Source organism: Mustelus asterias, unplaced genomic scaffold (assembly GCF_964213995.1).
Source record: "Mustelus asterias unplaced genomic scaffold, sMusAst1.hap1.1 HAP1_SCAFFOLD_3566, whole genome shotgun sequence".
NCBI lineage: Eukaryota > Metazoa > Chordata > Chondrichthyes > Carcharhiniformes > Triakidae > Mustelus > Mustelus asterias.
The window spans coordinates 1-12,659 of record NW_027593511.1 but is presented as its reverse complement, the minus strand read 5'-3'; the positions used below and the strand labels follow the sequence as shown (position 1 = coordinate 12,659).

The window sequence follows — 12,659 nt, the reverse complement described above, 5'->3', positions numbered from 1 at the left end:
AGGTACACCCACTGTACTGTTAGGGAGGGAGTTCCAGGATTGTGATTGGACATCAGTCAGTCCCCGTGTGGTGTAGGTACACCCACAGTGCTGTTAGGGAGGGAGTTCCAGGATTGCGATTGGACATCAGTCAGACCCCATGTGTGGTGTAGGTACACCCACAGTGCTGTTAGGGAGGGAGTTCCAGGACTGTGATTGGACATCAGTCAGTCCCCGTGTGGTGTAGGTACACCCACCGTGCTGTTAGGGAGGGAGTTCCAGGATTGTGATTGGACATCAGTCAGTCCCGTGTGGTGTAGGTACACCCACAGTGCTGTTAGGGAGGGAGTTCCAGGATTGTGATTGGACATCAGTCAGTCCCCGTGTGGTGTAGGTACACCCACAGTGCTGTTAGGGAGGGAGTTCCAGGATTGCGATTGGACATCAGTCAGACCCCATGTGTGGTGTAGGTACACCCACAGTGCTGTTAGGGAGGGAGTTCCAGGACTGTGATTGGACATCAGTCAGCCCCGTGTGGTGTAGGTACACCCACCGTGCTGTTAGGGAGGGAGTTCCAGGATTGTGATTGGACATCAGTCAGTCCCGTGTGGTGTAGGTACACCCACAGTGCTGTTAGGGAGGGAGCTCCAGGATTTTGAACCCAGGCACAGTAAAGGAACGGCCGATATATTTCCAAGTGTCTCCGCACTGGAGGGGTTCAAACACTGAGACCTCTGATAGAAATGGGCAGGGGGAGAGGAGCTGTGTTGGGGAGACACTCCAGCCCAGGTTACAGCCCCTTAACCCCCTCCCTCCTCTCCTCCCTCCCCATGGACCACTGCCAGATGCTGATGGGGTCATTTCCCTCCCTAGCATTCAACGTGAGTTCCAGAAATGGTTCATCTGGTAACTTCCAGGCTGAAGCCCACCACTCGCCACCTCTCCCTCCCCCCCCCGACCTCTTCCCCCCCCCCCCACCCACCGACCCTCCCCTCCACCAACCCCCGGGCTCACCCTCTCTCCCCCATCCCCGCTCGCCGCCTAACCCACCCGGCCAAAGGCCCCCTCCTCCTCCCCGCCTAGTCCTGGCCAGTCGGTGGCGTGCTGGGGGCGGCTTGCCAGCCCAAGGTCTCGGAGATCAGGCCGAGGAGGTTATCGAGGCCCAGCAGGTAACCGTCCTCCCGGTTGCCCTCCTCCCAGTCCAGGTCGTGCCGCAGGCTCTGGCCCTCGGGTAGGCCCGTGGTCTTGCCAAAGTCGATCATCCAGATGTTGACGGGTCCCTGCCTCTGGTGGATGAAGAGCAGGGAGCTGCCAATAAGCTGCAATGGCCAAGGGAAAGCAAGAGGTTAGTGGCAGTGCACTCAGGGAGGACCTGATAGAATCCTGACAGTGCAGGAGGTGGCCATTCGGCCCATCGAGCGCACCATACATGTGGTAAATATGTATCTACCATCGATATTTACCCTGCTAATCTCCCTGACACTAAGGGGCAATTTAGCATGGCCAATCCACCTAACCTACACATCTTTGGACACTAAGGGGCAATTTAGCATGGCCAATCCACCTAACCTGCACATCTTTGGTGTGTGGGAGGAAACCGGAGCACCCGGAGGAAACCCACGCAGACACGGGGGGAATGTGCACAAAATGACAGGTACTGTTTAACAGAGAGATGTGGGCTTTTTTCGGCACTTACAGGAAGTGGGAGTCTCTGGCTACGTCCTGCATTTCGTACCCATCTCTAATCGCCCCCTTGAGAAGGTGGTGGGTGAGTCGCCATCTTGAACCCGCCACAGTCCCCGTGTGGTGTAGGTACACCCACAGTGCTGTTGGGGAGGGAGTTCCAGGATTGTGATTGGACATCAGTCAGTCCCTGTGTGGTGTAGGTACACCCACAGTGCTGTTAGGGAGGGAGTTCCAGGATTTTGACCCCAGCCACAGTGAAGGAACGGCCGATATATTTCCAAGTCGGGATGGTGAGTGGCTCGGAGGGGGAACTTGCAGGTGGGGGTGTTCCCCATGTGTCTGCTGCCCCACCCCCCTTGTCCTTCTAGGTGGTAGAGGTGGTGGGTTTGGAAGGTGCTGTCGAAGGAGCCTTGGCGAGTCGCTGCAGTGCATCTTGTAGATGGGACACACTGTTGCCAGGTATTTGGAGCAGTTCTTCAGTACTGACCCTCCGACAGTGCGGCACTCCCTCAGCACTGACCCTCCGACAGTGCGGCACTCCCTCAGCACTGACCCTCTGACAGTGCGGCACTCCCTCAGCACTGACCCTCTGACAGTGCGGCACTCCCTCAGCACTGACCCTCCGACAGTGCGGCACTCCCTCAGTACTGACCCTCCGACAGTGCGGCACTCCCTCAGTACTGACCCTCCGACAGTGCGGCACTTCCTCAGCACTGACCCTCTGACAGTGTGACACTCCCTCAGCACTGACCCTCCGACAGTGCGGCACTCCCTCAGCACTGACCCTCCGACAGTGCAGCACTCCCTCAGCACTGACCCTCTGACAGTGCGGCACTCCCTCAGCACTGACCCTCCGACAGTGCGGCACTCCCTCAGTACTGACCCTCCGACAGTGCGGCATTCCCTCAGCACTGACCCTCCGACAGTGCGGCACTCCCTCAGCACTGACCCTCCGACAGTGCAGCACTCCCTCAGTACTGACCCTCCGACAGTGCGGCATTCCCTCAGTACTGACCCTCTGACAATGCCGCACTGCCTCAGCACTGACAAATCTTTTCCCTGTCCCCCATTGGATTGTCCTTTATTGCAGTGTTGTCTGTATTCTTTGTGGGAGCCTCTATTCCAACACTGAGACTGGGTGGGGTCGTTCCCTCAGAGCGAGCTCTGTTATCCGCCAGCCCTATGGTGGTAGCCTGGGAAAAAGCTTGGGCCTACAAATCCTTCCCTCAGCAATACAAAACAGGGAAGCCCCGACCGTAATGCGCCTTACGTACCTCGTGAGATTTGAAAAATGGAGATTGCAGTAATGCCTCCTTGATAGATTCCAGGCGCTGCAAATAACCTTCCTGGAAAACAAGGCGGAAGTTGGTTAATAACAGCCCCCACCTCTCCTCAGAGTATTTGCCTCGACAGGTCCCAAAAATAGAAGCAACTGACTAACCGTGTCAGTGGCACAGTGGGTTAGTGCTGATGCCTCACAGCGCCAGGGACCTGGGTTCGATTCCTGGCTTGGGTCACTGTCTGTGCGGAGTCTGCACAATCTCTCCGTGTCTGCGTGGGTGCTCCGGTTTCCTCCCACAGTCCAAAGGTGTGCAAGTTGGGTGGATTGTCCATGCTAAATTGCCCCTTCGTGTCCAAAGATGTTTTTAGGTGGATTGTCCATGCTAAATTGCCCCTTCGTGTCCAAAGATGTTTTTAGGTGGATTGGCCATGCTAAATTGCCCCTTAGTGTCCAAAGATGTACGGGTTAGGTGGATTGGCCATGCTAAATTGCCCCTTAGTGTCCAAAGATGTACGGGTTAGGTGCATTGGCCATGCTAAATTGCCCCTTAGTGTCCAAAGATGTACGGGTTAGGTGGATTGGCCATGCTAAATTGCCCCTTAGTATTCAAAGATGTACGGGTTAGGTGGATTGGCCATGCTAAATTGCCCCTTAGTGTCCAAAGATGTACGGGTTAGGTGGATTGGCCATGCTAAATTGCCCATTCATGTCCAAAGATGTTTTTAGGTGGACTGGCCATGCTAAATTGCCCTGTCGTGTCAGGGTAACTGTGTGATGTTACGAGAATAGGGCCTGGGTGGGATTGTGGTCGGTGCAGGCTCGATGGGCCGAATGGCCTCCTTCTGCACTGTCAGGATTCTATGATTCTAATATAGACAGCTGGTATGGGAAAAGGCTTAATAAAGGACTGGGGACTGAGCTCGGGGGAACTGCCCTGGAAGTGTTTGATGGGGTAAGAAGTCTCACAGCACCAGGTTAAAGTCCAACAGGTTTATTTGGGAGCAAAAGCCACTCTGTGGCTTTTGATGTTTGAGTGTTTGATGGGGACACTGCAGAGGGAGCTTTACTCTGTATCTAACCCCGTGCTGTACCTGTCCTGGGAGTGTTTGATGGGGACACTGCAGAGGGAGCTTTACTCTGTATCTAACCCCGTGCTGTACCTGTCCTGGGAGTGTTTGATGGGGGACAGTGTAGAGGGAGCTTTACTCTGTATCTCACCCCGTGCTGTACCTGTCCTGGGAGTATTTGATGGGGGACAGTGTCGAGGGAGCTTTACTCTGTATCTAACCCCGTGCTGTACCTGTCCTGGGAGACTGATGGGGGACAGTGTAGAGGGAACTTTACTCTGTATCTAACCCCGTGCTGTACCTGTCCTGGGAGTATTTGATGGGGGACAGTGTCGAGGGAGCTTTACTCTGTATCTAACCCCGTGCTGTACCTGTCCTGGGTGTGTTTGATGGGGGACAGTGTAGAGGGAGCTTTACTCTGTATCTAACCCCGTGCTGTACCTGTCCTGGGAGTGTTTGATGGGGGACAGTGTAGAGGGAGCTTTACTCTGTATCTAACCCCGTGCTGTACCTGTCCTGGGAGTGTTTGATGGGGGACAGTGTAGAGGGAGCTTTACTCTGTATCTAACCCCGTGCTGTACCTGTCCTGGGAGTGTTTGATGGGGGACAGTGTAGAGGGAGCTTTACTCTGTATAAAACCCCGTGCTGTATCTGTCCTGGGAGTGTTTGATGGGGGACAGTGTAGAGGGAGCTTTACTCTGTATCTAACCCCGTGCTGTACCTGTCCTGGGAGTGTTTGATGGGGGACAGTGTGGAGGTTTGAACGTATTAACGTCTGAAGATTCCTGCTTTGCCACTTCTGAAAGCGGCGGAGAAAAATATATCTGGATTGAGCCCAACTCTCAGCTTCCGTGTAATCACTGGCCGTGGGGATGGAATGCTGCGCATCGTAGGCTCGTTGCCAAAGCTAACACGGATGGAACTAATTAGTTTGGGAGCCCAGGGTTGCCCAAACATGTTCGGTCACACAATACACCCGGCAAGTTCCTGCAGGCCAGTTCCTGGAATTTCAAACATGTTTCTGCAGAATAATATGAGGGCGTGACATTCTGTTGTGGGGCTTTGACAACCGGACACGCATAAGGAACAGCCTGGAAGCTTAACGGTGGTGGCACAGTGGGTTAGCACTGCTGCCTCACAGCGTCAGGGACCCGGGTTCGATCCTCGGTCTTGGGTCACTGTCTGTGCGGAGTCTGCACGTTCTCCCCGTGTCTGCGTGGGTTTCCTCCGGGTGCTCCGGTTTCCTCCCACAGTCAGAAAGGCGTGCTGGTTAGGGGTGCTAAGTTCTCCCTCAGTGTAACCCGAACAGGAGTGTGGGCGACTGGGGGGATTTTCACAGTCACTTCATTGCGGTGTTAATGTAAGCCTTACTTGTGACTAATAATAAATAAACTAAACTAAACTATCCTGGTGACTCCCGTGTCAGCTTTAGATAAAGAGTACACATCCCTTCAATCATTCCTGGCCAGCCCATCCAACCGGGCACCACACCCGATAGACAAGCGGGCGGGAGCCGGATAGAATACAGGAATGCGGATCTGCTGCTCAGGTGTGATCAGGTTCTGGTCTGACTACATTTGGAATAGCAATCATAGAATCCCTACAGTGCAGAAGGAGGCCATTCGGCCCATCGAGTCTGCACCGACCACAATCCCACCCAGGCCCTATCCCCATATCCCTATATATTTACCTCGCTAATCCCTCTAATCTACGCATCCTGGGACACCAAGGGGCAATTTAGCATGGCCAATCCACCTAACCTACACATCTTTGGACACTAAGGGGCAATTTAGCATGGCCAATCCACCGAACCTGCACATCTTTGGACACTAGGGGACAATTTAGCATGGCCAATCCACCTAACCTACACATCTTTGGACACTAAGGGGCAATTTAGCATGGCCAATCAACCTAACCTGCACATCTTTGGACACTCGGGGACAATTTAGCATGGCCAATCCACCTAACCTACACATCTTTGGACACTAAGGGGCAATTTAGCATGGCCAATCCACCTAACCTGCACATCTTTGGACACTAAGGGGCAATTTAGCATGGCCAATCCACCTAACCTACACATGTTTGGACACCAAGGGGCAATTTAGCATGGCCAATCCACCTAACCTACACATCTTTGGACACTAAGGGACAATTTAGCATGGATGGCACGGTGGCACAGTGGTTAGCACTGCTGCCTCACAGTGCCAGGGACTGGGGTTCAATTCCTGGCTTGGGTCACTGTCTGTGCGGAGTCTGCACGTTCTCCCCGTGTCTGCATGGGTTTCCTCCGGGTGCTCCGGTTTCCTCCCAATGTCCAAAGATGTGCAGGTTAGGTGGATTGGCCATGCTAAATTGTCCCTTAGTGTCCAAAGATGTGCAGGTTCGGGGGATTGGCCATGCTAAATTGTCCCTTAGTGTCCAAAGATGTGTAGGTTAGGTGGATTGGCCATGCTAAATTGCCCCTTAGTATCCAAAGATATGCAGGTTAGGTGGATTGGCCATGCTAAATTATCCCTCAGTGTACCCGAACTGACGCCGGAGTGTGGCGACCAGGGGAGTTTCACAGTGACATAATTGCAGTGTTAATGTAAGTCTATCTGTCTGTCTAGACAGAGATAGATAGATTCTCGATTGGTGAGGGGATCAAAGGTTACGGGGAAGAGGCGGGAGAATGGGGGTGAGAAACGTATCAGCCGTGGCGGGGCAGACTCGATGGGCTGAATGGCCCTCATTCTGTTCCGATATCTGATGGGCCAAATGGATTCTTTTTGCTATCCCATTGGGTGATTCTGAGCTCGGGGAGTCCGCCCCGGCTCCTGGCGTGGCCGCTGGGAGAGGCCCGGACTTACCAGAATGCCCGTCTCGCCATCGGTGAACCGCATCAGGGTCTCCATGATCTGCTCCCTGGTCTTGGTCTGCTTGAAATCCTTGTGGACCACCCCGTTATCCATCTGCAAAGACCAAGAAAGCTCTTCGTATCACCTCACTGCACAGAACGCAGCCCTTCGGCCCATCAGGGTCTATGATACCTCATCAAAACCACCCCATCCAATGGCATGAACTGCCTCCTGTGGCGTTTGCTGGAAGGTGTAGGGTTTACAGGACAGTCCAAGAGGAGGCGTCAGATGTTATCAGTGCTTACTTCAGGTTGAAGCAGCAATTATGAATTAAGGGCAGGGATAAGGCCATTCGGCCCATCCAGCCTGCTCCCCCATTCAAGGCCGAACTAATTGTAACCTCAAACTCCACATCCCCCGACTAACCCCCCCGATAACCTTTTACCCCGCCTCGTTAATCACGAATCTATCCACCTCCCCCTTAAAAAATATTCAAAGTTTCCACCCCCACCGCCTTTTGTTAAGAGGTTTACAGCATGGAAACAGGCCCTTCGGCCCAACTTGTCCATGCCACCCCCTTCTTTTACCCCGAAGCTCGTCCCAATTGCCCGCATTTGGCCCACATCCCTCTATACCCATCTTACCCATGTAACTATCTAAATGCTTTTTAAAAGACAAAATTGTACCCGCCTCTACTACTGCCTCTGGCAGCTCGTTCCAGACACTCACCACCCTCTGTGTGAAAAAATTGCCCCTCTGAACACTTTTGTATCTCTCCCCTCTCACCTTAAACCTGTGCCCTCTAGTTTTAGACTCCCCTACCTTTGGGAAAAGATATTGACTATCTAGCTGATCTGTGCCCCTCATTATTTTATAGACCTCGATAAGATCACCCCTCAGCCTCCTACGCTCCAGAGAAAAAAGTCCCAGTCTATCCAGCCTCTCCTTATAACTCAATCCATCAAGTCCCGGTAGCATCCTAGTAAATCTTTTCTGCACTCTTTCTAGTTTAATAATATCCTTTCTATAATAGGGTGACCAGAACTGTACACAGTATTCCAAGTGTGGCCTTACCAATGTCTTGTACAACTTCAACAAGACGTCCCAACTCCTGTATTCAATGTTCTGACTGATGAAACCAAGCATGCTGAATGCCTTCTTCACCACTCTGTCCACCTGTGACTCCACTTTCAAGGAGCTATGAACCTGTACCCCTAGATCTCTTTGTTCTGTAACTCTCCCCAAAACCCTACCATTAACTGAGTAAGTCCTGCCCTGGTTCGATCGGCCAAAATGCATCATTTCGCATTTATCTAAATTAAACTCCATCTGCCATTCGTCAGCCCACTGGCCCAATTGATCAAGATCCCGTTGCAATCCGAGATAACATTCTTCACTTTCGAGGAAGAAAGTTCCAGAAACTCCGCACCGTCTGAGTGAAAACATTTCTCCCATCTCCGTCTGAAATGGGCCGCCCCTTTTTAAACAGTGAGCCCCCCACTCCCGTTCTAGATTCTCCCACAAGGGGAAACATCCTCTCCACATCCACCCTGCCCAGACCCCCTCAGGATCTGAAAGGCCTCGATCAGGTCGCCTCTCACTCTTCTGAACTCCAGATACAAACCCAAACTCTCCAGTCTTACCCCAGAAGACAATCCACAAACACTCACTCCCTCCACCACCGACGCACAGTGGCAGCAGTGTGTACCATCTACAAGATGCACTGCAGCGACTCGCCAAGGCTCCTTCAACAGCACCTTCCAAACCCGCCACCTCTACCACCTAGAAGGACAAGGGGGGGGGGCAGCAGACACATGGGGAACACCCCCACCTGCAAGTTCCCCCCTCCGAGCCACTCACCATCCCGACTTGGAAATATATCGGCCGTTCCTTCGCTGTGGCTGGGGTCAAAATCCTGGAACTCCCTCCCTAACAGCACTGTGGGTGTACCTACACCACACGGGGACTGACTGATATCCAATCACAATCCTGGAACTCCCTCCCTAACAGCACTGTGGGTGTACCTACACCACACGGGGACTGACTGATGTCCAATCACAATCCTGGAATTCCCTCCCTAACAGCACTGTGGGTGTACCTACACCACACGGGGACTGACTGTCCAATCATTATCCTGGAACTCCCTCCCTAACAGCACTGTGGGTGTACCTACACCACACACGGGGACTGACTGATGTCCAATCACAATCCTGGAACTCCCTCCCTAACAGCACTGTGGGTGTACCTACTCCACACGGGGACTGACTGTCCAATCATTATCCTGGAACTCCCTCCCTAACAGCACTATTATTCATCCGGGGGACATGCGCGTCGCTGGCTGGGCCCAGCATTTATTGCCCATCCCTAGTTGCCCCTTGGAGGGCAGTTGAGAGTCAACCAGATTGCTGTGGCTCTGGAGTCACATGTAGGCCAGACCGGGGTAAGGACGGCAGATTTCCTTCCCTAAAGGGAACCAGATGGGTTTTTCCCACAATGGGTCATCAGTAGATTCTTAATTCCAGATTTTTTTTATTGAATTCAAATTCCACCATCTGCCGTGGCGGGATTCGAACCCGGGTCCCCCAGAACATTGGCTGAGTTTCTGGATTGATAGTTTACCGAGCACCAATGGACTCCCTCCTGCTCCTGTCCCCCACCCCGGACGCACAAAGAACAAAGAAAATTACAGCACAGGAACAGGCCCTTCGGCCCTCCAAGCCTGCACCGACCATGCTGCCCGACTGAACTAAAACCCCCTACACTTCCGGGGACCGTATCCCTCTATTCCCCATCTCATTCATGTACTTGTCCAGACTCCCCTTAAAACTCACTATCATATCCGCTTCCACTACCTCCCCCGGCAGCGAGTTCCAGGCACCCACCACCCTCTGTGTGAAAAAATCTGCCTCGTACATCCTTTAAACCTTGCCCCTCGCACCTTAAACCTGTGCCCCCTAGTAATTGACTCTTCCACCCTGGGGGTGCCAACCTCTATGGTGGGCAGGGTGTTGAGGATCGTTTGGAGGGGTTTTCCTAGTGAGTGGGCAAGTGAAAGACAGGGAGGAGAATTAAGGGGACCCTTACGGGGCCAGTGCCTGGGTGGGATTGTGGTCGGCGCAGACTCGATGGGCTGAATTGCCTCCTGTCCCAATAGAACTGTTTTGAGGGGCTGAATGGCCTCCTGTCTCTGTGTCACACGCTGGAGACGGGCTGAATGGCCTCCTGTCTCTATGTAACTCGATTGAGGGGCTGAATGGCCACTTGTCTCTGTGTAACCCAATGGAGAGGGGCTGAATGGCCTCTTGTCTCTGTGTAACCCAATGGAGAGGGGCTGAATGGCCTCTTGTCTCTGTGTAACTCGATTGAGGGGCTGAATGGCCACTTGTCTCTGTGTAACCCAATGGAGAGGGGCTGAATGGCCTCTTGTCTCTGTGTAACCCAATGGAGAGGGCCGAATGGCCTCCTGTCTCTGTGTAACCCAATGGAGAGGGGCTGAATGGCCTCTTGTCTCTGTGTAACCCAATGGAGAGGGGCTGAATGGCCTCCTGTCTCTGTGTAACCCAATGGAGAGGGGCTGAATGGCCTCTTGTCTCTGTGTAACCCAATGGAGAGGGGCTGAATGGCCTCCTGTCTCTGTGTAACCCAATGGAGAGGGGCTGAATGGCCTCCTGTCTCTGTGTAACCCAATGGAGAGGGGCTGAATGGCCTCTTGTCTCTGTGTAGCCCAATGGAGAGGGGCCGAATGGCCTCCTGTCTCTGTGTAACCCAATGGAGATGGGCTGAATGGCCTCCTGTCTCTACGTAACCCTGTTGAGAGGGGCTGAATGGCCTCCTGTCGCTGTGTAGCCCAATTGAGAGGGGCTGAATGGCCTCTTTTTCCCACCTGGTCTACCAGTGTTCCCTTCCCTCCCAAAGCCATTAACCTTCAAGTGCCCTCTGCTCCCCCCTCACCCGCCCCCCCCCCCCCTCGCGCCCTTACACTCACCCTCCCTTGCGCCCTCACACTTCCCCCCTCGAGCCCTCACCCCCCCCCCTCACCCCTCCCTCTCATCCCCCCCTCCCCCCTCTCATCCCCCCCTCCCCTCTCTCATCCCCCCCTCCCCCCTCTCATCCCCCCCTCCCCTCTCTCATCCCCCCCTACCCCCTCTCATCCCCCCTCCCCCCTCTCATCCCCCCTCCCCACTCTCATCCCCCCCCTCCCCTCTCTCATCCCCCCCTACCCCCTCTCATCCCCCCCTCCCCTCTCTCATCCCCCCCTACCCCCTCTCATCCCCCCCTCCCCCCTCTCATCCCCCCCTCTCATCCCCTCACCCCCCCCCCCCTCCCTTTGAGCCCTCACACTCCCCCCCCCCCCCCTTTCACGCCCTCCCCCTTACAGGAGTTTCCCTGAATTGAGGGGTGGCCCAGTCTAGACTTCCCCTGCAGAGAGACAGGGTCCAGGGTCGGATTGACCTGTTCATGGTCTCCCTCCCCCCCCTCCTGCCTCCCCCCACCCCCCCCCCTCCCCCAGGGGACAGGGTACAAGACGGCGAGCGAAGGATTCACGAACCGTAATGCCCTCGATGCGGAACCCCAGGCTCGCCGTGGAACTCAAGGTCTCCCTCCACTGCATGTAGCGGAGTTTGGTAACGCCCCCCTGCCGGTGTTCAGCCTCGGTCGGGGCTTTGGGGTCCACCTTGTTCATCTTCAGGTACAGGTCCTTGCGGGTACTGTGTTTAAGTCTGGACTTGGTCACTTCCTCTTCCAGATAGGTCCTGAACAGCGTCGGTGTGAGAGAGAGAGACAAAGAACCCACGTTTAGCTTTGATTACTGTCACAAGTCGGCTTACATTAACACCGCAATGAAGCTAATGTGAAAATCCCCTAGTCGCCACAGTCCGGTGCCTGTTCTTTGGACACGAAGGGCCAATGTGTGCGTTAGGTGGATTGGCCATGCTAAGCTGCCATTACACGCAGGAGAATTATTGTCCTCGGGTGAAATATCCCATCCCCCGGTCCCAATATAACAGGTTCAAGGGGCCGAATGGCCTCCTGTTCTCACCTGGTCTACCAGCATTCCCATCTCCCCAAAGCCACAAATCCTCAGGTGCCCTCACCCCCCCTCTCGAGGCCTCAAACCCCCCTCGCCCCCTCACACACTCCCCCCTCACACACTCCCCCCTCACACACTCCCCTCTCACACACTCCCCCCTCACACACTCCCCCTCACACACTCCCCCTCACACACTCCCCCCTCGCGCCCTCACACACTCCCCCCTCGCCCCCTCACACACTCTCCCCTCACACACTCCCCCCTCACACACTCCCCCCTCGCGCCCTCACACACTCCCCCCTCGCCCCCTCACACACTCTCCCCTCACACACTCCCCCCTCACACACTCCCCCCTCACACACTCCCCCCTCACACACCCCCCCCCCCTTGCCCCCTCACCGTGTGCCCATCTTACAGTCCATGATACAGGGGGAGCGGAGTCCCGTTAACAGGTCCTCCATCTGGATGAACTGCTCGCTGTCCTTCTCCACCACCCCGTAATAAGCCGGCACGAAGGGCCGTAGCACGTCCTCCATCAGTCGCTGCAGACACCGGCTCTCATTCACACTGAACTTCTTCAGGATGTGACCAGCCTCACTCTGCCGGAAATTCCCTGTGTGCGGGAGAGGGAAAAACACACAAATCCCGGGAGGTTTAAACTTTATTACTGTCAAATTTTGGCTTACATTAACACCACAATGAAGTTACTGTGAAAATCCCCTAGTCGCCACACTCCGGCGCCTGTTCGGGTAACACTGAGGGAGAATTTAGCACCT

At 54.5% G+C, this 12,659-nt stretch overlaps 1 protein-coding gene across 1 annotated transcript; it reads right to left on the bottom strand.

Annotated features, from left to right (window-relative positions):
* Nucleotides 1-1,058: 1,058 nt before the first annotated feature.
* Nucleotides 1,059-12,497, bottom strand: LOC144490664 (inositol-trisphosphate 3-kinase B-like). The gene is made up of 5 exons (XM_078208361.1): nucleotides 12,283-12,497; nucleotides 11,401-11,605; nucleotides 6,864-6,965; nucleotides 2,940-3,011; nucleotides 1,059-1,298 (listed from the first exon to the last, which is right to left on the bottom strand). Exons 1-5 carry the CDS (start codon nucleotides 12,417-12,419, stop codon nucleotides 1,059-1,061), a joined length of 756 nt encoding a protein of 251 aa, XP_078064487.1. The 5' UTR covers nucleotides 12,420-12,497.
* Nucleotides 12,498-12,659: the final 162 nt, after the last annotated feature.

Excerpts from the sequence above, each read along its gene's own strand:
- LOC144490664 (XM_078208361.1), bottom strand. The coding sequence starts at position 12,419 with ATGGAGGACGTGCTACGGCCCTTCGTGCCGGCTTATTACGGGGTGGTG. Across the intron at positions 6,966-11,400 it reads TCCGCATCGAGGGCATTACG|ATGGATAACGGGGTGGTCCA; the intron begins GTTCGTGAATCC and ends TGGTCTTTGCAG. Across the intron at positions 3,012-6,863 it reads ATGGCGAGACGGGCATTCTG|GAAGGTTATTTGCAGCGCCT; the intron begins GTAAGTCCGGGC and ends CTTGTTTTCCAG.